General features: G+C 40.8%; 2 protein-coding genes across 3 annotated transcripts; both read right to left on the reverse strand.

The window, feature by feature from the left end:
* Nucleotides 1–347: 347 nt before the first annotated feature.
* LOC128757561 (solute carrier organic anion transporter family member 1C1-like) lies at nucleotides 348–15662 on the reverse strand. 2 transcript variants are annotated; one of them, XM_053862950.1, is made up of 17 exons: nucleotides 15646–15662; nucleotides 15195–15378; nucleotides 13258–13376; nucleotides 12402–12543; nucleotides 11889–12021; nucleotides 11683–11810; nucleotides 9736–9885; nucleotides 9569–9667; nucleotides 8786–9016; nucleotides 8542–8706; nucleotides 8271–8466; nucleotides 8027–8192; nucleotides 7083–7267; nucleotides 6928–6992; nucleotides 6476–6593; nucleotides 6227–6401; nucleotides 348–3508 (listed from the first exon to the last, which is right to left on the reverse strand). In XM_053862950.1, the coding sequence occupies exons 3-17, from the start codon at nucleotides 13342–13344 to the stop codon at nucleotides 3329–3331; spliced, it is 2220 nt and encodes a 739-aa protein (XP_053718925.1). In that variant the 5' UTR covers nucleotides 13345–13376; nucleotides 15195–15378; nucleotides 15646–15662; the 3' UTR covers nucleotides 348–3328. The 2 variants fall into 2 exon arrangements, with proteins under 2 accessions (XP_053718925.1, XP_053718926.1); XM_053862951.1 differs by lacking the exon at nucleotides 15646–15662 and having other exon boundaries at nucleotides 13287–13376; nucleotides 15195–15458.
* Nucleotides 15663–17486: 1824 nt separating this feature from the next.
* On the reverse strand, nucleotides 17487–26608 carry LOC128757023 (solute carrier organic anion transporter family member 1C1-like). Its single transcript, XM_053861997.1, has 15 exons — nucleotides 26405–26608; nucleotides 25706–25807; nucleotides 23445–23586; nucleotides 23241–23373; nucleotides 22404–22522; nucleotides 22183–22329; nucleotides 22012–22110; nucleotides 21487–21741; nucleotides 20954–21118; nucleotides 20531–20726; nucleotides 20167–20332; nucleotides 19913–20097; nucleotides 19588–19652; nucleotides 19380–19497; nucleotides 17487–18751 (listed from the first exon to the last, which is right to left on the reverse strand). The coding sequence occupies exons 2-15, from the start codon at nucleotides 25754–25756 to the stop codon at nucleotides 18541–18543; spliced, it is 2052 nt and encodes a 683-aa protein (XP_053717972.1). The 5' UTR covers nucleotides 25757–25807; nucleotides 26405–26608; the 3' UTR covers nucleotides 17487–18540.
* Between the last annotated feature and the right edge of the window lie 235 nt (nucleotides 26609–26843).

The following is a 26843-nucleotide window of genomic DNA, read 5'->3' on the forward strand; positions in this document are numbered from 1 at the left end:
TAAGAATCACGGCCCTCTGACACATGGTCCAATTACCCGTGTTGAGGTAAGAGATTTTTTTCAAAAATTGTTGGAGCCAATATAACCAGCCATGTGCTAACAGTTGCACTCATTTTTTTGCCAACTTGAGGTAGTCACACATTTGAATGAAATAAAAGCCCACTAAACTTCGATGTCAACTAGGGGGCTGGAACATTGAATCCATGAATTACAAATTCAATCAATGAACATTATGATATAGACAAATGGCAGTCATGGACAAGCAGATTTTTACATTAGAAAAAAATACAAAACAGCACGATAATGTCATTATTCATTTATGTCGCTAAACAATCCAAAATGCTCTTCATGTTCCTGCCTCCCTTTCTTGGAGCTAAAATCTCACCCTGCAGGTTGCTGGTAAGTGGTGGTTTTTGGGCTAGCAGTGATACAGTGCTAATGGAAACTTAACAACTCAGAAACACGCCAAGATCCAAAGAACACCCATGTGAGCTTCCTGTAATCTCTCTGTGAACCAGGACGACCAAGCTGCACTGGTGAGTTTTGGGGATTCAACTGACAGATGGCCATGACAGCTTTGTGTATTTTGTTGTGGCTTTGTATGATGTGTACAAGTGATAAATGAACTTATTAAATATTAAGAGGCTTTAGTTTAATGGACGGAAGAGTCAGGGGAGACAAAAAGAAAAGAGGGAGAGAGAAAAGGTGGATGTGGGTGGAAAGTGTAGGACTTAAAATCTATTCTTGTGACTTAAACTCAAGGGAAACTGTCAATTTGTCATGATTATTACTCCATTTTCAAACAGTATGTGGAAGTACAGAGATCAAAGTTATTCGTAGTGTATTCATTTAATGTCTGTTCACATATAAACACCTATTCTGGTGGAATGTCTCAACACGGTCAGGAACAGCAACAACATTGTTCATTACAACGTAAACTCTTTGGAAAACAAAGTAAAGTAAAACAGATCATCGGATGCAGTCTATGATCAGAATGTAAGTCTTTCTTGACCCTTGTCTCCAGCTGTGTTGCTGAAATGAAGCCCAGTGATGTCACACTCATATTGCATTGTTTTCACTTAGATGACTCTTTGCTGACAACATCATAGAACATTATAGAAAATTAAGAAATAAAATGTTTTTATCGTGTTTGAGCCCCAAAATAAGATGATTATCAGTGTGCATGACCTTGTGCACTTTATATTTGCTAAAATGGTCAGGCTAGTTACCATTGGTAACTTCGGTAAAATGTACAACCAGACGATGTTTTGGATTACCTAGATATGCGGCCAAGGCATCCTCGAAGTTCAGCACTAAAGCAGTATCTAGTTCGGACAACTAAACATAGAAATGCATGAGCCGCGGATAAGAACGCTCCAATCATTCCATTCTCATGAGACCCAAGCAAACTTCAACTCTTATCCTGTAAAACCTTCAAGGGTTTTGGTGTCAGTTTAAGCCTTTGTCAATAACTGCACATACCTGCAATTACCACAAAATATTAAAATGAAATACGCATTTCTACCAACATTGAGATTTTTTTTCATCTCACCTTCCTTCACCTTCTTCTGCCGCTTATCCGGGGTCGGGTCGCGGAGGCAGCATTCGGAGCAGGGAAGCCCAAACTTCCCGGTCCGCACAAACCTCCTCCAGCTCTTCCTGGGGGATCCCGAGGCGTTCCCAGGCCAGACCGGAGACATCATCTCTCCAGCGAGTCCTGGGTCTTCCCCGGGGTCTCCTCCCGGTAGGACATGCCCGGAACACCTCCCCAGGTAGGCGTCCAGGGGGCATGCGGATCAGATGCCTGAGCCACCTCAGCTGGTTCCTCTCTCCACCCCGAGCTCCTCCTGGATGACCGAACTCCTCACCCTATCTCTAAGGGTGCGCCCAGACACCCTGCGGAGGAAACTCATCTCAGCCGCTTGTATCCGCGATCTCATCCTTTCGGTCATTACCCAAAGCTCGTGACCATAGGTGAGAGTGGGAACGTAGATCGATCTGTAAATCGAGAGCTTCGTCTTGTGACCCAGCTCCCTCTTCACCACGACGGTCCGATACGACGACCGCATCACTGCTGCCGCTGCACCAACCCGTCTATCAATCTCACGCTCACCTATTCCCTCACTCGAGAACAAGACCCCGAGATAATTAAACTACACCACTTGGGGCAAGAACTCTCCACCGACCCGGAGAGAGCAAACCACCTTATTCCGGTCGAGAACCATGGCCTCAGACTTGGAGGTGCTGATCCTGAGATTTTTTTTTTTACACAATAATATTGCCCTACATCTGGTCAATGACTACAATATGATGTATCAAACAGCAGGTGGCAGTATTGTAATGGAGCTCCTACAGCACAGTAACAGGAATCAGTAGAAGATCAGTACCAGATAGGCTCAGGGCCAACCAATGATTACGTCCCACCACAATAGGCATACAGATTTTAATGAGCTCTTCAAGTAGGCGGAATTTCATCTCTTCATTCAACACACTTACACACTCTGATCTTAAGCCAGCAGTGCTGTAGAATGACAATGAATTGAATGCTGTCCAGTGTCTCCAAGCTTCGGAGGTGTTGAGTTTACAGGTTTTCAGTCCATCCTTACTCCTATTGCATAATATATTGACGTTGGGAAAGTATACTTTTGTCCTATACTAGGCAGCCAAAGGCAGCCATCAGCGTTGCATGTTGACGCAGGTGTTTCAATGGACTAAAAGAATGTTTTCCTTCATGTGTAGTGTGCACAGAGGCACATTGCGCATGACTGCATGGAGCATCACGAGCAACATGCAGGGAAGGCGGGGAGACATATGGAAGCTGTCATCACTGAATCATGCTGGATGTCAGCTTCTATTTATAACCCCCAACATGGCTCCCCGCCATAGTGACGGTTCTGTCGTCAGTATAGGATGCAAAAGGCAACTTTCCCAGGTGAATATATGACGCCATGGTCGTGAGGATGTGTTGGTTTTGATGCTGCATGTCTTTAAATTAAGTGCTCTAAATAGTCGAGGATAGAGATAAACCAGACTCCAATATGATTCCACTTTCCAACACTTAGATAAACATTGTATTCCAAGTTTGGCCTTGGCATAAAGATGTCTTTAGCTATAGAAACATGGAGCAACTGTTAGTTTTGCATTCCTCTGTTGTTGAAATACTCAAAGATAGTGCCTCTGTTAGTCAATTTAGAAGAATAAAGCATGGATGTGTTTGGTAGAAAAAAGGGCTTTGTGTAAACAGATCAGAGCATCACTTCATCTCCTGTGACGATGGCGATGTTTACCTCACCATTCCTCTACATGCTGTAAAGTGCAGTCCATTGCATTATTTGTCCTTCAGAGTTCCCTCGTGTTCTTCTAACTCAATCTCATTGACATACTGCTCTGCCATCAGTCGCTCCTTCTTTAAGTCTTCTTTTGTGCGGGGAGATATCAGGTTGGCGGTGTCCTGAGACTTGCACGGGGATGTAAGTTGACTCTCTTGTGGAAGCTTCTTCCCGTCCTCCTGAAAGATAGTTTTGGTTTTAGCCCAGCTAGACATTTATCCATCTATTGACGGATGATCGATTGAGGGAGAAGTCGTGGACAGATATCGGGCAACATTACAACAGGTGTGGGGCAAGTTACCGCACTACAAGGGATACCGTCTAGGGGCTGCAATTGTGTCGTCACTGCACACAACAACATGCCACAACAACACACCAGTTTTCACCAGTTAAGTTGCGATGGTAAAAATACCTACGGGGTCATCGGAGATCTGAGGATGATGATGGGATGACTGCTGTGCAGAGTTGGTTAGATGATGTTTTCACCGATTGACTAGCAAACAAGGTGGAACAAGTGTGTGGAGATGGAAAGGGAGTACTGTATGTTGAAAAACTAAGTGATACAAATCCAAATATGCTCTGTCTGTGAAAGGCTCAAAGGTTTCCTGTTATGCCCTTGTGCTGTTATGATGATCGGAATAAAGAAAATTTCAATACGTGACAATTGACAAAGAGCACGTGTATCGCACGTGTATCGCACGTGGGACCCACATTTTTGGGAGTTAAATACACTTTTGGTGTTTAAATTTGGGTTCCAGTGCCATTAATACTTTTAATTATGCGTTCTCTGATCTGATACAAGTCTGATACAAAATTGAATTGAAAATAACATTGCGTTGTAGAATAGAAAAAGTTCATGATAGCTATACTACATGCTCACAAGGCATAAAGTCAATATTGTGCAGTAGCTGAAACTGTTTCTTTTTACAGTTTAACTGTAAAATAACAACGTTATTCATATCAATGTATGCATCATTTCATCTCATGACATCTGAATATGTAGCCCAGTAAATGTCAATTGCATAGCATTTCATGTTGGTGACACTATAGAGTTGCTCTTCGCTTCTGTTCAGTGAACAACATTGAAAACAAATTTTCCATCCAAAATTACATGCCAGCTCACAATCACAATATTTGTCAAAATAAATTGTATTTGAATTTTATTCCCAAAACATTCAGCCCTATTCTGAAATCTCTCATCTGCGCGGCACAAGCTTACAAACCAACTATGGCTCATAGGCTCAGTAGCTGCTAATGTAATTCATGGAAAGAATTTTGTGAATTACCATTAACAACCTAAAAAACTAGAATCATGAATGAAATTCCTCCAGATTCAGTCCGTTGTTTGGTCACGTGCAGCTTCCTTCCATTAAAGGTGAATCACACGTACTGCGCCCAACTGGCCTGGTGGTGAATCAATACTGAATTGGTGGAAGGTAAAATTGTAATACATTGCTAAATCAATTTTCCTCCTGATCTGGGTTTGCTATACATATTTAGTTCAATTAATGATATTTGGACAATTATCCCTATTGTTTTTACTGTATATAGGTATAAGGTTTAGATCTAGAAAAGTTATTTAGGCCAGCATGGAAACATAATGGCGCTGTTATGAATGCAAACATCTTGTGCTTGAACTACTTTGCTCTGCTCAGCACTTGGCAATGAGTCCTCACACACTCACAAATCAGGACGTTTCTTCCTGAACAGCAAATTGAACCTCTAACAAAAGCCATGTATGTCAGTGTCATTCTTTCAAGCATTTTAAGTTGAGGTCATGATAACTGACTAAATCCAGTTGCACAATCTTGTTGGGGACAAGGGCAGTACTCTTCTTAAGCATGAGTTCAGACTACACCACCTGGTTTATTTCATTAACAAAGTCTCTTTAGGTCTTATTTCTAGTAACATGAGCCCCTGAAATGTTGAAAATGTTTCCCATGCTCTCTCTCTGTGAGGTGAGTCACAAGAGCACTCTAAATGAAAGAGAGGTTTTTGGCAAAATGCCCAAATTGTATGCCTCATTGGCAGTGAATTACCGCACTGCTCTTGTAAAATTGACCCAATTCTAACTTGTATAAACAATGTAAAATGGACTGTAACCATGACAAGTGTACCTGCTGTGTCAACAATGAATGTAGGTGACAGTAACTCAGGGTGTGTCACATCCGCTGTTGGACACCTGGTGGCAGTACTTGTAGTCACTGCAGTAGTGACACTGGAGTGTCTTCAGCAAGAGAACAGCATGTTTATGCCATTTCTTCATGCACTAAAAAGAGTGGCTTGTTTACTTCATCATAAAGATACAGATAATTCTCTGACATGGTTTTGAGTCCACTCATTCCACACACATAGACATTTTGGGATTGGTCATTATTTTTGACCAGTCCAGATAGTTGGCTCTGAAAAATGGTCTCAGCCATGTTTGGGTTTGTATAATAAACCAAGGCCTCATTCTGTCAAACCGTCCATCTGGCGCAACAGGTTCCAGGTTTGGCTTAAACTTTATATTCAGATGCAACAATGGGAAAAATATATATTTTGGATATATTTTATACACATCAAATGTAGTCATAATAAATTAGTGTAATGGCTTCTAGTTTTAAATTGCATCAACTGAAACACGTCACAGTCTTTCTTTCTTTATGCAATAAAACAAAATAGGATGAGAGTATACAGGCACTGATTAGATAAATTATATAGATTATATAGGATCGGTGTGACTAGCATGCTCAGTGCAGTTAAAGAAGGAGGAGGCCAACTTGCTGTTTCAACCACTGATGGTAAACACAGAAAGAAGAAGCAGATCTGCATGACTGCAAATAATAGATGGAGCGACCCAGTCTGCCGTTGCTGACCTTGAATGCCTTGCCTCCGTGTCTCAGAACAAAACTCACCCAACCAGTTTGGCTCCCTTTCTTATCTGGGGGCCTCTCAAGTTCCATTCCTTCATTCACGGCTTCGGTCGCTTTGTCTGTTTTCCCAAACTCTTTCACGAGGACGACTATGAGACCAATGAAGAAGAAATAGGAAGTGCCCGTGAGACCAGTGATCAGGCCCAAGAAAGTTAGTCTGAAAGTAGAAAGTCAAATATGAGATGAGATGGTTGAATGTGTTAAACACAAGAACTTGTTCCGCTGCAGTACCTGTACATGTCGTTGTCATAGACGCGGCACGCCCCCCTGCCGCCACAGTCCTTGACCGACCACTTGAGGCATGTCGAGTCAATTAAAGACCCAAAATAGATTGGTGCTGGAATGCCTCCTGAAAAGGAAACGTGAGCAATATTGGGAATCCTATTCCAGCATTTACAAAATTATATATTTGTCTTTTTTTGTCTTTTTTTTTTTTTTTTACAGACAAAAACTAGCAGCATACATTTACATTTTTTTTTTTCCATTATTGCATCTATTATATATATATATATATATATATGTGTGTGTGTGTGTGTGTGTGTGTGTGTGTGTGTGTGTGTATAAAATACAGAACAAAGATAAGAAAAGTGCCAAGAGTTCTTGTTAGCAACATCAATATTCCGATAGCGAGTGAGTGTGTGTGTGTGTGTGTATAAAATACAGAACAAAGATAAGAAAAGTACCAAGAGTTCTTGTTAGCAACATCAATATTCCGATAGCGAGTGACTTGAGGTCGGCAGAGATGCATCTATGAATGGAAAACATGACGTCAGTTATGTTTCAATTCTCGAAACCAGTGTCTGCCCTCAAGTTGACAAAAGGAAATGCAATCACGAACCTTATAATGATCATGTATCCTGGTGTTGTTCCGAGGGCACTGATAAATGTGCTGAGAACCGACACAAACATATACGAAGTGAAACTGCTCGAGCATCCTGCCAACTGTGGACACGGGCCAAGCTTAACCGACGAGCTGTTGAGGTCCGGGAAGAAGGACGAAACGCATTGGCAGTTGTTGAAGACCTGATGTAAAAAAGCAAATATTAAAATCACAATTGCTGTGGCTCTTCAGACATCTCTGTGACCTAAGCAGGATTTGAAATATCCACCAGGCATGCACACATTTTTGAGCGGCAGGAGCTCAAGCCACAAAAAAGTACACCAGTCTTAAAAAAAAAAAAAATTTAATTACAATGAAAACAAAAATATTATTCTTACCATTGTTGTTGTGGGATTGGGATCATTTGCATTTACAAACATTCTAGAGATATCCTTATTTATTTCTATGACATCCGGTCACGTGACCGGCACCTGCAGTTCAGAGGAGCATTTAACTGATGCTCTCAGGAGAATTGGAAGGGGCTGTGATGTGGCCAGAGCAGTGCAGGTAGTGGAAGATTCTTTCAAGAACGCACATAAATCAGATTTCAAAATACACTTGGGAGGAACTGATGTGAGAGTAACTTAAGAGGAAAAAATGAGCTCTTTCCTCATGCAGGAAAAAAGGACTGGTTCTGGAGGACCATTAGGGGTCTATTTGTGCGCGTGCCTGATAGACACGATCACGGTGGTGATACATGGATGGCCATGAACATGATAGATACCATCAACAGTTTAGTCCTCACACATCTCTTAGTATTGAGCTGTGTCCCATCTACACTCAGTTATCAATGTGATAAAACAGAGCTGATGGATGTCAGACAGAAAAAGACTGAGGAGCTGTTGTTTCATAAAGTTTGGGTCAAGTATAAAATTGGTTATTTTTACAACACAATGTTTTACCGTGTTCTTGCCAAATCCAGTGGAGTTGTAGCAGCCGGCCAAACAGGGTGAGATGTAGGTGATTTTATTATCCGAGCACACCGGGTCCCACTCATCGGCCAGGCATGCGCAGTCTCGGTTACACTCAGAGAGCAGCATGTGACCGCTGGATGTCATGTTCAAACCTCTGAGCCAAAAAACACACAAACTTTGAAATAAATGACATTTTTGCTTACTTCAGTGTTATTGTTGAGTTCAAGCTCACCCGCTATATGATACGGTGACCCCTGCGATGGGAATATTGTCACACTTGGCATGAAACTGCAGCAATGACAGGAGAAAGGCTGTGAAAGATGTCCCAAAGACAAATTTTGCGCTTGAAAGCACATCCAATTTATAACGCCTCATGATCAGCCCTCCAAGGAAGATCCCCACTGCCACAGCTGGCAGGTTCAGCACACCTGAAGGACAGTGCAAGACCATTTGAGTCCTGTTTAATCGAGCTATGTTGAATCGTATTGCCAAACGCTTCTTACCAATGAGGAAGTTGGCTCTGGACGCAGACTGTCCAAACTGCTGTTCTAGGTACTTTCCTTTGAAGGTGATCAGGCCAACAATTGCGCTAAACCGTAGGATGAAGTCACAGAGACACAAGATGTACGCTGGAGTGGCCAGCAGACGCTTCAAGGACGGTAGAAACCCTGAGAGAGGGACCCGTATTCATCAAACTATGGCTATTCAATTAGGCAAACAGTTAAAGGGATTCATTGAAAACCAAACCTCTTGCGATGTCCTTCAACGACATCTGTTTGCCGTTCAAAGTGTCCTCTATCTCCTCAGTCCTGTCTTTTATCTCATTCACCTCACCTCCTTTACCCTCTTGTTTTGGCAGTGAACGGGGCAAGAACCAGAAAGGGACACTGGACATCAACAGGAGGACAGCACCCACCAGGAAGCCCACCCACCAGGCTCCAACCCACCGGGCATCTTTTGGAGTAATGGTTATGCTCTCTGGTTGAAGGAAAAGAGAGTCCTTTAAAAAGACGGCAATTCAAGTTGGAAATGAAAACAGAAAGTTTGCTATTGTAAATCTGTAAATCTGGCTGTAAATCTGCTGTTCAGGCAGAAAAATATGTTTCGCTGTCAAGCTTGTGTTCCAGGTATGAGGAGTGGGGCACACACACGACGCCATTTAGTGACGGCCCTCTAAACATCTTAAGCATAAACTGCTGGTTGTTGCCTGGATGGGTTTGTAGGATTATGATCTTACTGCTTTGTCCTACAGGAAAATCATAAAAACCCATTGGATTGTGTTGTAAATAAAACTGTCCTGGTTATTGTCCCCTTTAACCAACTGACATTTAACTTTCCACATGTTGCGGGTTTTGTCGGATCAGAAGTTCCCTCAGTGATGATGATTTGTGATGCTTCTTGCCCCTTGATGGATGGTTGAAACTGGCTCAGGGTTACATTGAAATTCATTGCTATTATGTTGGTTGTTCTACCACAAAACCTCCGAAAACATCAGAAGTCATTGCTGCTGAACATCCTCTGAAATCTCACCCATGTCCACAAATCCAAAGTCCACATACAGATTAGCACAATAGGATCCAAGGAGAAAGCCAAAAAAGGGCCCCAGCAGTGTAATGGTCTGAAGACAAGCTGCCAAAGAAAACAAGCACATTTGAAATATAACAAGGAGTCAACTGGAATGCAACTATGTGTGTTACCTATGTAGAATGGGGAGTTTTCCGCTTTGGCAAAGTCGTCAATGTATGAGATACCCAGTGGTGTACATGGGGTTTCTCCTATTCCTCGCAGCGCATTACCCAGGAACACATAGATCCACATGTTGGAGGAGCTGGACTGTGAAACGCAATCTGCACAAATAGGGATTACTTTAATAAGCCTTTTCCCAAACATGCCCCGAGACCCAATGATGGATTCCCAAACTTGTTTTTTTCACCAAGTCCACAGCTGCACTGTTGTGTGCGGCTGGAGAAAGACGGTACATGCTATCAATACTAATTTTCACTGATATCCGTCATCTATTTTTTATCAGTTGTACAAAGACACATGACGTCAGAGACACAGCTACTGCCCCAGTGACATATAATAAATGAATAATGCCTGTCTACAAATACATGGAGATCCACAGTTAAAAAGACAAGACTGGCAACAGCATTAGCACGAAGGTAAGTGGATTAAAGATGTCCAGGCTTGAAGTGAAGGCTTTGCGGTTTCAATAGCCATCCTTTGTAAACAAGCGTACAAGTCTAGTGTTTTCCATTCCTTTGTTACAGCCATTTTTCAGAATAACAATTATTTTCTTCTTTTCCATCTGCTGATTTCAAAAGGGTCTGCATCACTATTTTGACTCCCACATTGTATCATTCTTTTGCTCAATACAAACAGGATCCCACTGATTTCCCCCATGATGGGATGCTTTATCAAAAATAACAATGCGGTAGATGCAACAAAGGACAGTCCAGTGTGTGTACGTCTGAGCTGGTTACCGTAAATATATGGGTTAGGAATGATGTGATTATACAGAGGCCAGGGTGGCGTGGCTTCCGTTTTCAAATTAAAATGATCATTGAAGTTTAGTTTTTTGGAAGTTCTTTGAAGAAACATACAAATAGAAAAAATAAGATTTGAGTTTTGCTATGACATGACACTGAAGATGAAAGGGATTTTTAACCTACTATTTTGCAAAGTCTACAGATATTTGAGTATTTGTTAAGGAGTTCATTGAAGACTAAATATGTCAAAAAGCAGTGTTATTTTAGAATGTATAGAACAAAATAAGAGCATGTTGATGGTGAAATGCAGGTGTTTTCATAGAGCCAAACAGAGTTGTTACATTCCTGAAATACTTCAAGACAAAGCTAGTAATCTGAAGAGAGTTTTAATCCGTGTGAAAGTAGAAATAGGCTCATAACAGACCTCCTTGGGAGGTAGTTAATAATAAAGTTAACTGACAGGTTGTTGGTCAGGAGTGTGTGAAGTTTAAAAAGCATGGGGGCAGCTGTCAATCAGGCATCTTTAATACGGTACACGTTAAATTCCACTTTTGAGAAGGAACGTCTCTTGACCAGTGCCCTCATGCTCTCTGACTCTGGTTGCAATGGTAACGTTTAAACATGCCTTCAAAAGAGCATGCAGATTCACCACAAAATAAAGCACATGAAAATTTTAAGTCACTATATGATTAGAATCAATGGGAAGAGATGGTCCCCATTTGCGAGCCTGTGGGTTAAATTTTGGCTCTCAAGTGATCTGGTCATTTTTCAAAATAAGAAATGGTTCAGAGTCAGATAACACACAAAATGGTAATAATTATTTCTCGTGTGGCCCAGTGCCCATTGATCCACAGACCGCTACCGGTTCCCTGTCCTGGGTTTGGGGACCACTGCAGTACAGGAGACGTTTTGCACTCATGAAATTGTTAGCCAATAAATATGTCTTCACATTGATAGATTACCATAGATTCTAGAGACTTGTCTCGGAGCTTAGACACAGAAAGGATTTGCCAGGCAACACAAGTCTACCCGGGCCAAGGTATTGCTGGTGTCAATATTTGCATGAAAAACAGAGAAGAAATCAAAGATAGGCTTGGCTCAATAAACAGCCATGCACCCTGCAGCTCGAATTATGAATACCCCAAAATCTCATACCTTTATTGAGTTCTGTGGACGGATCAGTCTGGTTACTCAGAACATCTTCAGATAGCGTCTGTCTCGCACACGCAGCATAGTTCTCTGTGCTGTTCCTAAATCCGTGGATGAATGAGTCATACTTGTATCTGTAAAACACCACAGTGTTTTTATTTGTACAGTTCAAATTGTCATTTCAGCAACAAGGAATCACCTGAATTGATTACCTTCCCATGAAGAAGTGAATCAGACCGGTGAGGAAGGCTCCCACAGACATGATGATGCAGCCGATGGCGATGAGCCTGGGCCGGTGCATCTTTGCACCGAAGTGGCTGACTAAAGCGAGGAAGAACAGATTGCCTGCATACAAAAACAAAAGGAGAGGAAATGAATATAACGTTTCAAATCTCTAAGAAGAAACAAAATTTTGTTAATCCCATGAGCATAATGTTTGTGTTGCGCATGTGTTGTTGTAGCCTTTAGCAGGGATTTGCTTGGCAGGATGACAGTTACAGTCTGTGGAGCTGTGACATGGGGTAGGAAAATAACTGGCATGGAATAATTAGATGTAAAAACTTTGAGATGGCTTCCGGTGAACAGGTATAACAGGAACACAAATCTGTCTGCAGGCTGCAAGGGTGCAAAGAAACATGGAGAGGGACGTTGTGCAGAGGGGCCAGTGATGCGTCGAGGTGAAATATGTTTTGCTCCACACGCTGGTGCAACTAAGAGTGTTTTACCAATCTCAAAACTGCCGTCGATTAATCCAACATGAGTGCTGGAGAGGTCGAAACGTCTCTCGATCTGAGTGATGGAGCTCTTTATGTAAGCGCCCAGCAAGGCTTTGGAGAAGTTGACGAAGGCGAGGGCGGCAATAAACATCTGAAAAAAGAGGGATACAAGTTAGATTGACCTTAAGAATCATGCTGCAATTTCAGCTAAAGTTAGTCCATAGTCACCAAAGAAGCAATGATGAAAATTTTCACTGAAAATATTGATCGGTTGAGCTGTTATCTCAACAGTGCACTTTTTAGGTGGGTGACTCTGGACGGCTCCAGCTCCTCCCTACATCCCTCATGGCCACCAAAATACAGAAAATCTGGATGATCCAATGTTTTATTTGCCAACCTCTTATATGTGTCTAAAACCAGAAACCCCTCATTCACCAATGGAATAATCCCTCAAATAAATACAATTTGAGTTTCTCTCCTTGATGTGTCATACTTTGTGTGTGGGAACCTTGCAGTCTTCTTGCCACAATTTGTCTTTGTCACTGGGGATTATAACAATCCGAGCACATTCATAAAGGTCCATGACTAAAAGGTCCAACTCTTCTCTTTTACTTATTTCACTGGCAATGTACGAAATTCAGATGAAACCTTTTTGGGTGGAGAAATCATCCAGCAATTCAGATCCTTCTAGTGCTGCAATTTTGCTGCTGATCTGAGTCTGAAGTGTGTGACCATAGTGGTAAACAACAGCAGTTTTCGGCTCACATTGTCGCCTCAATTGTATCCTTGCCTGACCTAAAAGGCAGATGGTATATTAAACTACTGCGACTACTGCGATTGTATACTGGTGAGGAAGTGTAAGTACTTTGAGAGTGCCGACGACAGCAAACCTGCCCTTCGTATTCCGGGGACAGAGTTCCTGCTGGCTGGTCATCTTAGCTTTCTCCTCCATCCTGAAGGTGATTCTTTTTGTTTTTTAGGATGCTGCAAGAAAAAAAAGATGCCTCTTGTAGTTGACTTCAGACACAAGAATATTAGGGATATCCATCCACCCATTTTCTGGGAGAGAGTTGTCTGATGAAGATGGAAAACAAACCTACTCCTCTGGGAGAATACTGAGGTCTTCCCAGGTTAATTCAATGTGTCCTGGTGACCCTCCCAGTCCCCTGTTGCCCTGGCGATGCCTTGGTAACATCTTTACAAGAAGCCTGTGCCACCACAAGTGGTTTCTCAAGGTTGAATTTGTACCTCTCCCATCAGTTAAAATGAAATACATTTAAAACATGGTGTTCAATGCAATGTTAACAGGGATGCGCTGGAAGAGATGATATCAGGTTCAGCGGTGAGCAATACCGTTCTGTGGAAATGTTTTAATGGAGTGAGAAGCGATGGAGATCAAAGTCGGATATTGGAGTCAGGCGTGGGATGTTTATGCTCTTTCAAGCTGTCAGGAAACATTTTAATCAGATATCCTTAAATATCCATCCATCACTGCGGTCCAGCATTTGGAAACATTTTGGCTTTTGCCACAACTTCGCTTGCAGTTTGCTGGATTTACAGTACAGTGAAAAGTCAGGAAGATGAGAGACTTAGCAGGTTCAACCACTGCTCATTTAATCCGATTTTCATTGTAGAAAATTACAGTATGAATGAAAATCTAAGGGTCAAGCGACCCCCTTTCTTCAGGTTGAATTAAATCGGTGAATGGATAATCTCCCATATTTGTAATGTCTTACATGAATTAGCGTTCTACCTGATTCGGCCAAAGTTTGTATCCAGAAAGAATTTTTACTTGGTTCTTGGGTACTTGACCTACTTGTTGAACAGAACGGATGTCTGTGAAAAATGTTTTGCTGTGTACTTCACATTCTCCGGTTGACAGTGCTTGTAAGTGCCTAATAATTCAAATGTTAACAGGCTGCATAACACACTAGACAGAGTCCACACCTCACACAATGTGAATGATGGGACTCTCAAACAGAGGCCATAATTTATAACGTGAATCCTTTGTGACTTCTCATAATTCTATCATGTGCAGAAGTACTACCCCGAAAGCTGCTTGGCAACTTTCGAAAAAAAACATGCACATGTGAGAAAATATAATTACAATGAATTATAATAATAACTCGACATGTTTGCCGATAATAATAATAATAATAATAATAAGTCTAAATATTTACTTTACATGTATGAAACATACAGGACATACAGGACATTGAAACAATGTCCAGTATGTCATTGTCATGAGAGTGAAACTTGGATCTTTTTTTTTTTTTTGTTATTTTGAAATCATACCACTGCTCTCCATTTGAATATGTTTCATCCAAATATTTTTTCTACAATAATCCAGTAATATACCAAATGAAACACACATATTTCAATGACTAAATCTACTAAATCACAGTATCATAACATTTAAACATGCTTTCGTCACAGTATTTATTTCTGAATTAGAATGTATTAAATTTGTCTTTAAAATGTATTTTCCAATGAACTTTATCTAGGAGTGTTGCACCTGCCTCCCACTTATTTCCCCAACAGGAGCTATTTGACCCATTTTCTGAATTCAGCAAAAGTTGAAGGTATCAGGTTACCAAGTCTTGCCAAATGGAAAGAGTATTTGAATTCCTGACTCATGTAGAGCATCTGACGTTTTACTGTATTCACTCACTTTAACTTTCTAAATCTATTTGATGAGCTATGGTGGCTAAAATAAACACGCTATATAAACACTCTGGGTTATTCAACAAAGCTGAAGGAACTGTTGGCAAATATCCAACTCAAAAAATAGAATGTCCATACCTATGACATCGTCTGCTTTCGCTTCTTGTGTTCTCTCCCAGAGGTAAAGCCACTCAATAAAGACTGCTGGTCGAAGTCGCGGGACAAAAGGCCTCACATTTCTATTCCACAGGCGAGATGGGCCGATCCAGAACAGAGCGGGAGGAGGAGGAGCTCAGACACTCCAAACATTGTTCTCCATGCACTGTGAGCATCAAGTCAAACCAGAACTTAGTTAAGTAGCCAAAGTTGTGATGGGAGTGATTTTAAGTCTGACTCCAACTCTAGAAAAAGGAAAGCTATAGTGACCTCCAACAAGCTAGTACACAAAGTAACAGTGTAACACTGTTACAGTGCTGGCCCCACCACCTTGTGGTCTGCTGGTGAACACTTTCAGAACAACTACAGAGATCAGTGGAAAATAAACATAGAATGTGTCATCTTTCCATCACGCCTTAATCCAGTTATTTACCTCCGCAGGTGCAGAACAGTGGAAGCCCGAGTGAAATCGCTGCATCTGGTTATTAAAAAGCTGTTAAACTAGACTGACGGGGAGCGTCACCAGTATTTCACTTCACTTCCTCATCTGCCTGATCGAGGTCACCATTCTTGTTGTTTGTTTGGTTTTTATTCAAGTTGCCTACTTGCTTATATCGATTCTGTTAGATCCTCGAACATTTCCACCAGTGGAAAATATATATATGTCAAATTCCAGCCAGAACATGTGATGCGAAGGGTCACACAAACCGCTTTGACCACCATGTAATCCTCTACGATTAAGGAATTCCTGCACAGAGTGGGAGAGAGAGTGGACTGAGATTTAATCTCTGCTTGTTGATGGCTAAGAACTATGGTACAGTATTTTCCCCACCATTTTTTCCATTTGGCTTAGGTCTTATGTTTTGTTTTGAGCTGTAAGGGCCGGTAGATTTGCAGGTTAAGACACAACCTGCTGGTATAAATTGATTCCACTGTTCGGCAGCCAGTTGGATAGTGGTGAAATATGTCATGAAAATGTTAGTAAGGTAATAATACAACACAAGATTACATTAAAATCACAACTGTCATTTTTAAAGCTGCATAACGATTTATGTCAATAGAGGGCGCCACAGACCGCAATACAAGACCTTAGATGTTGAACTCTTCTCACTTACTTCACTTTACGTACTGTACTTTCAGCATTTTTGTCCGACATCTCTGGATACCTTATATACATACGTGCATGCGGCATATATATATATATATATATATATATATATATATATATATATATATATATATATATATATATATATATATATATATATATATATATATATATATATCCACTGCCGAACAGTGGAATCAATATATATATATATATATATATATATATATATATATATATGAAACATTTTGGGTAGTCATAAATAGTTATATAGTTATATAGCCCATATTTAATCGGGCAACGGGAAGGCACGAACATATATATATATATATGTTCGTGATGGGGAGCGTCACGGAAACATTTTGGGTAGTCATCCAAAAGTTGGATGATTTTCATTATATATATATATATATATATATATATATATATATATATATATATATATATATATATATATATATATATATATGAAACATTTTGGGTAGTCATCCAAAAGTTGGATGATTTTCATAAAATAGTTATATAGTTATATAGCCCATATTTAATCGGGCAACGGGAAGGCACGAACATATATATATATATATATATATATATATATATATATATATATATATATATATATATATATATATATATATATATATATATATATATATATATATATATTGCCCGTTGCCCGATTAAATATGAAATTCCATTTTGATGTAATCGGTTGCACAAGTCGATTTCATAATGATGTTGATTCAACAGTAACAGTCACAAAAACGTGGCTTATTGCCAGCTCAATGACACGTAACACTCTACACACGAGTCCGGCATAAACTAAACAGAGAGGAGCCAAAGTTTAGAACCAGGCAAACATGTCGAGTTAGCGTCGAAAGGTAACAGTGGATTCGTGCAGCCGCACTGTTAACTAAAGAGAGGTCGAAGTCTGACAGAGAGCTGACGATGGCGTCAACTTCACGTGGAACCATGTACCACTGAACAGGAGGGGGCGCCATTGAAAGTAAATGAGCGAGAGTTTAAATAATCTTAATCATCGGTGAAATATTTTCCTCACCTGTCACTCATGTATTATGTATTTATTTGGTAATGCGTTTTTTTAACTTCCAGGTTTCGCTGCATTGTCAATTGAATTCATGACAAAAGAACAAAAACATCCACACAAACTCTTTATTGTCTTCACAGCAAACATACATGAGAAAAACAGTGAGGTCATCATTTACACATCATTACACATCATTTTCCTACACCCACAAGTCAAAACTTCACAGCTATAGACAGAGGAAAGTTTGAGGGTTTGACATCATGCTGTAACAAATAAGTGGATGAGCCACTTTCAGAGAGCTATCTTCCTACCAGTATCCTAATAGAAGATTTTTTTTATTCATTCCAACAGTTTATGAATGAATCAACACTGTGACTGTCAGATAAAATCATTATAAAAAATTAAAACAAATGAATAAAAAAATAGAAAACACAAATTCAGAGCTACAAAAATGGATGTTGTAGCATGAAAAGTTGCAACTCATTGATACAAAGAAGAGGGGTAACGTTGAGAGTAACACAATAATAAAGTGGAAAAAAAAGGAAACATTTCCATTTTCTCTTTTGCCTTAACTCAACCATACAATTTTTCCTCAATCTAAAAATGCTCCATAAAATACTGACAAGACGATGTTCTATAGGTTGCAATAATTAAAATGTAACAATTATTAATTACTGAAGGATACCACTTAAAAACATGCCCTGTTGCATAACCCAATATTCTGTATGACAAATGTTGTGATTATTTGTTAAACGTATCACTTTGAGAATATTAAACATCCAGTTTATGAGCAGTGTTCAGGAACAAGAACAGAAATTGCAAAAGTACTTGTTCTGCTACATAGCTCCAAAAACTTCACCGTATTAAAATCACGAGTACTATATTTGCTTACAAAACACTTTGTCTCACTAATCTTGCAGGACACCAATAATCCCTGCCAAGCTCTCTAGCAACTATCGACAATGAATTCATGAATCAATAGCTCCCCATGTTTAATACATGGAGTCACTTATTCAGTGTTTATTAGCAACGTAACGGAATGTCAAAATGACCTGACATACATGTTTCCGTTTTCAAGCTCCTGTTGGCAGGGAAAATGTTTCTATTCACACCTGGCCAGGGTCACAGTACAGGCAAACAACTTGTTCTGAAATGTTCTCACTGTACACAAGTTAAATAGTACTCTCCCGGTCTGCATCCTCTTTGTCTTTGAAGATTTTGATGCTGGCATGTCCATTGGCTGCTTTGACCTCATGACCATTCTCCTTGGCCTGATCCTTTAGTGCTGACCTCTTGTGCCTCTTGACAATTAGGAAGTAGAGGACGACCCAAAGCATGTTGGAAATGAAATAGAAGGAGGAGATCAAGCCCATGAAGGTGTATCTGGAGGGAGACAGGGACACAAGCTTTAGTCAACGTCAACTGAGTCTGATTTATGTTGCTCTATCCATGCTTACTCAGCATCCGAGTGCCTTGCACCTACCACCATTTTTTCAGAGAAAGTTGAAATCAACTCTTGCCTCTCTTGCCTCCAAAACTAACACCACCCAGGATTCTGTTGCATGAAGGCAAGGCCTTTACCCCATAGCACCGAGTTGCCTCTTAGCCAGGAACCAAGACTTTTTAGAGGTTTGTTGAGGACAGAGTTGCTCGTGGTCTGCAAGGGTACCACTAGACATCTATGGATATGGTGGCTGGGTGCACCACACAATAGGAGCCTATCAGGGAACCTGTCTGAAGGCCTTAGTCAGTTGATTGTCCATCTGGTGTTGCTTGTTTCAGTTGACCCTTGAGTCTTTAACTTATGTGCGCTTGATTGGTTAGAACAAAAGCCTGCACCACACGGTCCACTGAGGATAGTGTCAAAGACCCGAAAGGGCATCATAAAAACATCCCAAATGATTTCCTATAGTTGCACAACCACTTCAGAGGCGACTCACCCGAGCTAACTGACAGAACCAAAAGCACCTCTCTTTATATTAGCACTAACACTAAGGCTTGACTGTCCTACCTGAATGTATGCGCATCATAAAGTCGACAGGCCCCACGGCCGCCGCACTGCTTGGTGCCCCACTTCAGACACGTCCGGTCAATCAGGGCTCCAAAATATATGGGAGGAGGGATTCCACCTGTGGTGACGACACATGCAAACGTAACCAACTACTTTGCAATGACAATTTAGACTGAATCACAAAGCAACGTATCGTTTTACTTCTTACCCAAAGTTCGTACAATCAACGTCTGCATGCCCAAAGCCAGTGACTTCAGGTCTTTCTCTATGGACCTAGATTGAAGAAAGAGAAACAGAATTATTGGTTGACTTGTTTTTCTTTGAGTTGAGTTCACTTGGGAGTCTCTTTGGCCCTGAATCTACATTCAACCAATAAGACTGAATTTGAAGATTTTCCTCTCTTTCAACTAATTTTGGGAGCTAAATGGAAAATCTACAATTAAAGTCGTGTTGAATTCAACATCGAGTTTGCTTCCTGTCTTGAACCTTTCTGGATCATTTTTCAGTTTCCTGACTTGACCTTTGTGACGCACCTGAGCATGACAATGTACCCTGGTGTTCCTCCACAGGCAGAAATGAAGGAGCCCACGACTGACAAAGCCATGTAGATTTTGAAGATCCGGTCACAGTTGCTCTGTCTCGGGCACTGACCCAACACTGCCGACATGTTCTTGCTGGGATTAGTCAGTTCTTTGACGCAGGTACAGTTGTGGAATGTCTGCAGAGCAAGAGAGGATGATGTTTGTCATCAAGAAGAAACATTTAAGGACGACGTTGCAGCTGTTACCATTTCCTTGCCAACCCCTGTGGAGGTGCGACAGCCGGCCAGGCAGGGCGAGGCGTACGTGATGCCGGAGGACGAACATACTGGGTCCCAGTGTTTCAGCGAGCAGGAACAACCCATGTTGCATTGTGAGAGCAATGTTTGGTGATTGTAGGACACGTCAGGAGTACTGAAATATACAGAAAACACCAGCAAAAATCAGGATACTGTCATGTCATTTATCGAAAAACAAAGTTTACGCAGGTCTCCCCAAACTTATGACAGAATTGTGGTCAGTTTAATACTTAAATTTGCTATTTCGCACCTAAGACTCGAATATAGTTGTGGGAACAGCAGTTCATTATAAAATCATTCTTGCACAACTTACCCCTGATATGTGACTGTAAGACCAGCAACCTCGGCATTGTCACAGTTGAGAAAGACTTGAACACAGAGAAGGCAAAAGGATCCCAAGGAGGCAGTCATCGCCATGCGGGCCGCACCAATGGCTCCCAGCTTGAAACGCTTCATAACAAAACCTCCAGTGATGACGCCTAAAGCCACAGCTGGTAGGTTCAGGATACCTGGTGAGGACAGTCAAACAAAACTGCTTACTATGATCCCGGATTTTTCATGGTTAGATATATATTCTGTCCCCTTGAAACACACACAAACAGAAGGGCATCCTGGTGTGTGAAGCGATTGAAGCCAACATGTGTAACAATGACACTTCCCTACAATAACACGATTGTTTTCAACAGCTTCAGGCAGCCGCTCAGCAGGTGTGAGATGGGTGAAGTGGGTTCCTTACCAATGAGGAAGATGGCTTTGGAGGCAGATTGACCGTAGACTTGTTCCAAGAACTTGGGCTTGAACGTGATCATTCCAATGAAGCCGTTTACGGCCACAAGGTAGGTGAGAATGATCATGGAGAAGATGCTGTTCTTGAAGAGTCTCTTCAGGGAGGGTATGAAGTCTGGTCAGAAAGAAACAAACCTCATCAAAACCTCGATATTCAACTCAGTTGTCATTGATGTTACACAGTAAGCATGCAGTTATTCTAACTGTTCCACAGAGTCATAGGGTTCTTTTAAATGCGAATCTTCCAAAGATACTCAAATGACCAGGGGTCAAGCAATTCCATGGGTTGAACTCGATGATTCCTTTGAGATTAATGAGGCTCCACGGTCGTCTACATGGCAAATGGATTGTTGTGACTATGCTGGTTAACGATTAATCGGGTTAACTTTGGGCCTCTTTCTTCTATCTTATCTCGAGGGGGATAACCTTAGCCTTGGTTGTAGGGGTTAACATTGGCGCCGGTTACAAAACAGCATGCAGTACCTTTTACCAACTGCTGGAAGGTGACCTCCTTTTCTTTGGCGTGGTCATCTTCCTTTTCGTCTGGAAGAAAGTTCTCCTGCTCTGCCACCGTGGAGAGCTCAGTGCTTTTACATTCCTCCTCGCCTTGCTTCGGCAAGGACTTGGGCAGGAACCAGAAGGGGATACCTGCCAGCAGGACGACTGAGCCGGTCACTATGAAGCCCAGCCACCAGGCTCCGACCCAGCGAGAGTCCGTGTAGTTGATGGTCACACTGTCTAGGTGAGGGAGACAAAGGTAAACAGCAGGTTGTAAAAGTGTTAATAGGTCTTTTAACTGTTAACACATGGCTGTCTTTAGCGGTCCAAACATTTACAGAGTGAGTTTGAAGATTTTGTTTGTGGATCTTTGGCAGACCCCAGCTGTAAACGGCAAACTGGTGAGGCAAAGAAATGTGTTGAAGGTGAAAGACCAACGTCCAGACAGCAGTAATTGAATAAACTCCATGGCTGTTGGTAACAGATTGAGTAACATGTTTTGTTGCTCACCTAAATCCACAAATCCAACGTCGACGTAGATCTTGGCGAGGACGGAGCCCAGCATGAAACCAAACATGGGGCCCAGAATTCCGACCGTCTGGATGCAAGCTGGTGATAGAAAGTCAAACATAAATACAAAATCTTGACTTATATCTATATCGCTAAAGAAAGAAAACTGACCCAAATACATTGGAGTGTTCTCTTCTCTGGAAAAGTCATCCAGGTAAGACACGCCCAGGGGCATGATGGGAGTCTCTCCAATCCCTCGCAGCATGTTCCCAATGAACACGTATATCCACATGGAAGAGCCGGCGGCCTTTTCACAATCTAAAGAAAGGCCATTTCTGTAACATTTTTATGGAAATATGCGATGATTTATGTGTACAGTGTTGGCTGCATACCTTTTTTGCTGATGGAGTCATGTGTGTCGTCGGTGATGCTGTGTTTGGACAAACATGGAACGATGCCCAAGGTGTCATTGTCCTGGAGGGTGTGAGCAACACTGGTTTCATATTTATACCTGAAAGGAAGCAAACAGTCTGTGAAGAAGCCACCTTCTTGTTGGAGAATGGAAGACAAAACACATGAATATGTGTTGAACTTGAGCAGAGTTTGACCCTAAAAGACATCAAAGGAACACAACCTGCTAATCTTTCTTTTCCAAATGGTCAAAAAATAAAGCCAGATTTCTTAGATTGAACTGTGATTGAAAAATAATACATAATGTATATATATATATATATATATATATCCTTATGATCTTGTTGAATATCCTTTTTTTTGCAATTGACAGGATTTATTATTAGCATTATTGCTCTATTTTTGATTGTGTATTTTTTTACATTTGCTATTTTGAGTCAATATTGTTTTCTGTCTTACGGTGGCGTGTATTTTTTTACTCTCGTTTATTTTTTTCAATTTTTTTATTTCACTCTCAAGTTTTTCTTTTTTGTCCATCCAGCCAGAGGAGTGCAAATGTTATCTGAGTTGTGTTTTATCTCCAACCTACCCAGATGCTCCACTTTTCTTTGACCGAGAAAAGAGTTTTGTGTGTCTGATATTTTGGCCAGATCAGCAGAAGATAAGTGAAGCTTCATGGTCAACTCGTGGGTCTGGACTCTCTGCGGCTCTTAACACAGTTTAGCACTACAAGGCCTTGAAATAGCTCTTTACATGACTGAATGACGCCTATATGCGTATTGAAGACAAATGCATAATTTTGCATCATTTGTACTCACGGGCCTTGGAAGAAATGTGGCAGCGCTGTCAGAAAAGACCCTGCAGCCATGATCAAACATCCGACACCGATCAGTCTCGGGCGGTGCAGCTTGGCGCCAAAGTAGCTCACAAAAGCGATCACCAAGAGGTTACCTGCAGATTGGAAAGCAAAACATGATGAAACGGTAAAACAAAGTCCACAACTTGAAAAATGTGCTGCTTACCCATTTCGAAGCTGCCATCGATCACTCCGATGAGGGAGCTGGGTATGTCAAAGCGCCTCTCGATCTGGGTGATGGAGCTTTTCATATAAGCACCGCCAAAGGCTTTGGCGAAGAAGACGAATGACAGTGAGACCAGGAAGAGCTGTGAGGGATTGAATGAAGCCAAAATGAATGACGCTTAAATATACAACGGTCTGAGAGACGCAGAATGTTACATTGTAAGGAAGACCATCTTTTATAACTCGGAAGACGAATTGATGCTCGAAGCTGCGAAGGAATGCATCTCCTTTCCAAGACTTCAGAAAATACTTTTAGACTATAGTCCTCGTTCTCGTTGCATGCTGGAAATGTCAACTGCAATTCTGGCGCCCAACTTCAGCTCAGTATGAGGACAAGCCAGTGCGCAGGAGTACAGAAAGAGATTAGAATGTTTGGCTGCAGGGCTACCTGGCCAATGTGTGTATGCACCCACACTACAGTCATCTTCAATTACATGCTCTCTTGCACTTGCTCCATTTTTCCCTCTGCTTTGCTGAAAACTAGACCTGATTAATTTTGCAAAGTCTATCGGATCTGAGGTGAGCAATATTTAAGAGAATAGGATGTCAACTATATGACATCTGATGATAAGCGCAATTTCCACAGTGAAAGAGTTAAAAAAGCGAAACACAGCAAAATGAAAATGATATCCATAAACCTGGACCCCAGTTTAAACGGAAATCCGCTGATAGATTGTCGGATGAGGTCGGACAGGAGTCTGCACAGACCCCGATTTTTACAGACTTTTTGTGAGAGGAGGAAGGACATGGTTGAGGTAAGAGTTGAAGAGAAGAGGATGGAAGTCTGTAGAAGCGAGGGAGGAGAGCTAGTGAAACAATTGGTATCAATTATCCAGAGTAATGGAGATGGATGGAGATGAAGGCAAGTGAAGAAGAGAGCAGATGAGGAAGAAAACTGTCATGTTTTCTATTCAACATTTTAGACATATAGGCATGGTATTGGGTTTCCTTGTGTATGCAAACAAGGCACCTGGATAAAAAAAATGTGTTGAAATAAGTGAGCCACAAAAGATGCTCAGTTTAACATCTTTCTTTGGTCTTCAACCCTTGTTGGTGGATTTTCTTTTTGAGTATTTCAGTCACAGCAAAATGAACTGGCCGTGAGCCTCCAGTGGTTTTATTGGTTGGCATCAGGGAGGTTTCCATTTTAGGAGACTGCTCATGGTTAATTATTGGAGGGAGAACTTTACTTTGGGCTGTAGATCACACGATTCTAAGTAAATACTATTACACAAGTTATATGATGCAATCTTTACTCTTTTGGAAAAATATCAACAAAGTCCATATTTTTCTGTTTAAGGAAAACGACTGCGTTCTTAGTACGTCCATTTTCAGAAAAAGGTTTTTCATTGGTTTTGAGTGAACTCTCTTGTTGGGTCATGTGCTCTGTTTTTTCATAAAAAAAACACTGAAATATGAAAGAGAAAAAATAAATCAATCCATCAACTTTCTAAATAGATTAATTGAAAATAAACGTCATGGTTTTATTTTAAAAGAAATTACAACCAAGTTTAAAAACACCGTTGGATTTGTGTAACTTTATTGTGTAATCCTACAATAAACCATGAAAAAGATGTTAAGATTTAAGATTACAAATTTTAAGATACATAAAATGGCTGGAAAGGGTTTAGACATATGAAAATTGGTAAATCAAATAAACCTAACAATAAGGTAAAAAAATATATAAATGAACATGTATTAGAATTGATGGAAAAATGTGGAGAAAAATATCTAAGTAGAAAAAACTCAAGTGGGTAGTGTGGGTTGTAGATGGGGTGGGTTTATAGTTTTCATATTGGGTCTTTTTTTTTTACATAATATTTATAAACCTCCTTAATCCGTCATGAAATGTGTGAGAAAGAAATAATAAAAACAATGAATGAAAACAATGAATATTTAACTAAAATAACCAGTCCAAAAGAACAACATTGAAATTTGAGTACAGGAAAGTCAAGTAAACAGAACATATCACTCGTGAAAAATGTAGCAACAAAAAAACAAAAAAAACAGCATTGAAATCAACTCAACCCTCAGAAAAAAATATCAAAACAAAGGTATCTATTCAGAAATCTGCACTGAACTGAAAGACTCTCAACATGCATTTTAACACAAGGACACAAAGGAACTTCCAGTATTGGTTTTGTGTGATGTAAAATGAGAGGTTGTTGGCATCCTCACAGTTTTGTTAACGTGTTTACTGACCTTCAACTTGGAGCAGCAGGCCTCACGCGGCTTTTTGGACTCGACACTCATGATGCTGATGTTTGGAGCTGAACGCGCGCAGAGACGGAACAACAACACGACCTGAGAGAAGACAATAGAGTGAGCGCGGCCCCCCTCCACTGCCCCCCACACATTTGAACAACTTTATCGTGACTCTCATCACAGTGTTTGAGAGCGTGACTTTGACTTGCTGCTACAATTTTCACTCTGGTAAGATCCATTTTTAGAAAGAGTGAGGCCACCAGACTACTTGGTGAAATAAATAAAATAAAAATAATTTTAAAAGATGAAAAGAATGGCTTCACTAAGGTGAAGGACATGCATTTTTTTCTTTAAATTTCTCATACATTCATCAAATACATTATAACTACAAATAAACGTTCCTAGCAGGATCATTTTAATATTAGAATTAGAAATCTGCCATTTCTGTTTCTTTTACATTCTGTATTATCTACTAAATTATTCTTTTTTTTTTGCAAAGAAAAAGGAAGCAACACATTAAAAAAGTTAGATAGAGAGATTGTGAGTAAATAGTATCCATATAACGAAAATAATTACAATAATTCAGAAAAAATAACTGACTTTTCTGACATGCAAGAGCATATTTTGGTGCAGTATTTATATTGGAATTCTGATCATTAAGAGCAAATTAGAAGAAGAAGAAAAAAAAGGGTTTACCTGAGCAGCCGACCAGAGAAGGGTGGGTGGTGTGCAGGACTCTAGTACCTGGCAGGACTTTGTGCTTATAGCCAAGCCTTATCACAAGAAAACTATAAAATGACACGTAATCAGTAACCAGGTAACTCTGGTCTTCTGGTTGATGATGTCAATTGAAGGGGAACCAGCCCAGCCCCCCCGCCTCAGACTCTCTTACACCAACCCCAGAACGTGACTGCTCAGGTTGGGCAGGAGGAAAGTCCGGAGGTTCACTGACCGCCGGCCCACAGAGCCACGTCGTTCCCACTCAACATCACAGACTCCCCGGGAACAATCAAGCGCAGCAGCATGACACGAAGCAGAGCTTATTTTACTGTTTCTGTGTTTTGCAAAAACAAGGCTGCATTCCACGTTAGATGATCAAAGTCTTCCTGTTCCATTGATGGGGCCAAACAATGGC

Source organism: Synchiropus splendidus, chromosome 4, assembly GCF_027744825.2.
Source record: "Synchiropus splendidus isolate RoL2022-P1 chromosome 4, RoL_Sspl_1.0, whole genome shotgun sequence".
In the NCBI taxonomy this organism is placed as follows: Eukaryota; Metazoa; Chordata; class Actinopteri; order Syngnathiformes; family Callionymidae; genus Synchiropus; species Synchiropus splendidus.

Excerpts from the sequence above, each read along its gene's own strand:
- LOC128757561 (XM_053862950.1), bottom strand. The coding sequence starts at position 13,344 with ATGGAGGAGAAAGCTAAGATGACCAGCCAGCAGGAACTCTGTCCCCGG. Across the intron at positions 7,268-8,026 it reads CTGGATTTGGCAAGAACACG|GTCTTCAACAACTGCCAATG; the intron begins GTAAAACATTGT and ends TTTTTACATCAG. Across the intron at positions 3,509-6,226 it reads AAGGGAGCCAAACTGGTTGG|GAGGACGGGAAGAAGCTTCC; the intron begins GTGAGTTTTGTT and ends ACTATCTTTCAG.
- LOC128757023 (XM_053861997.1), bottom strand. The coding sequence starts at position 25,756 with ATGAGTGTCGAGTCCAAAAAGCCGCGTGAGGCCTGCTGCTCCAAGTTG. Across the intron at positions 23,374-23,444 it reads CGATGGCAGCTTCGAAATGG|GTAACCTCTTGGTGATCGCT; the intron begins GTAAGCAGCACA and ends TCCAATCTGCAG. Across the intron at positions 18,752-19,379 it reads TATGATGCGCATACATTCAG|ATACACCTTCATGGGCTTGA; the intron begins GTAGGACAGTCA and ends GTCTCCCTCCAG.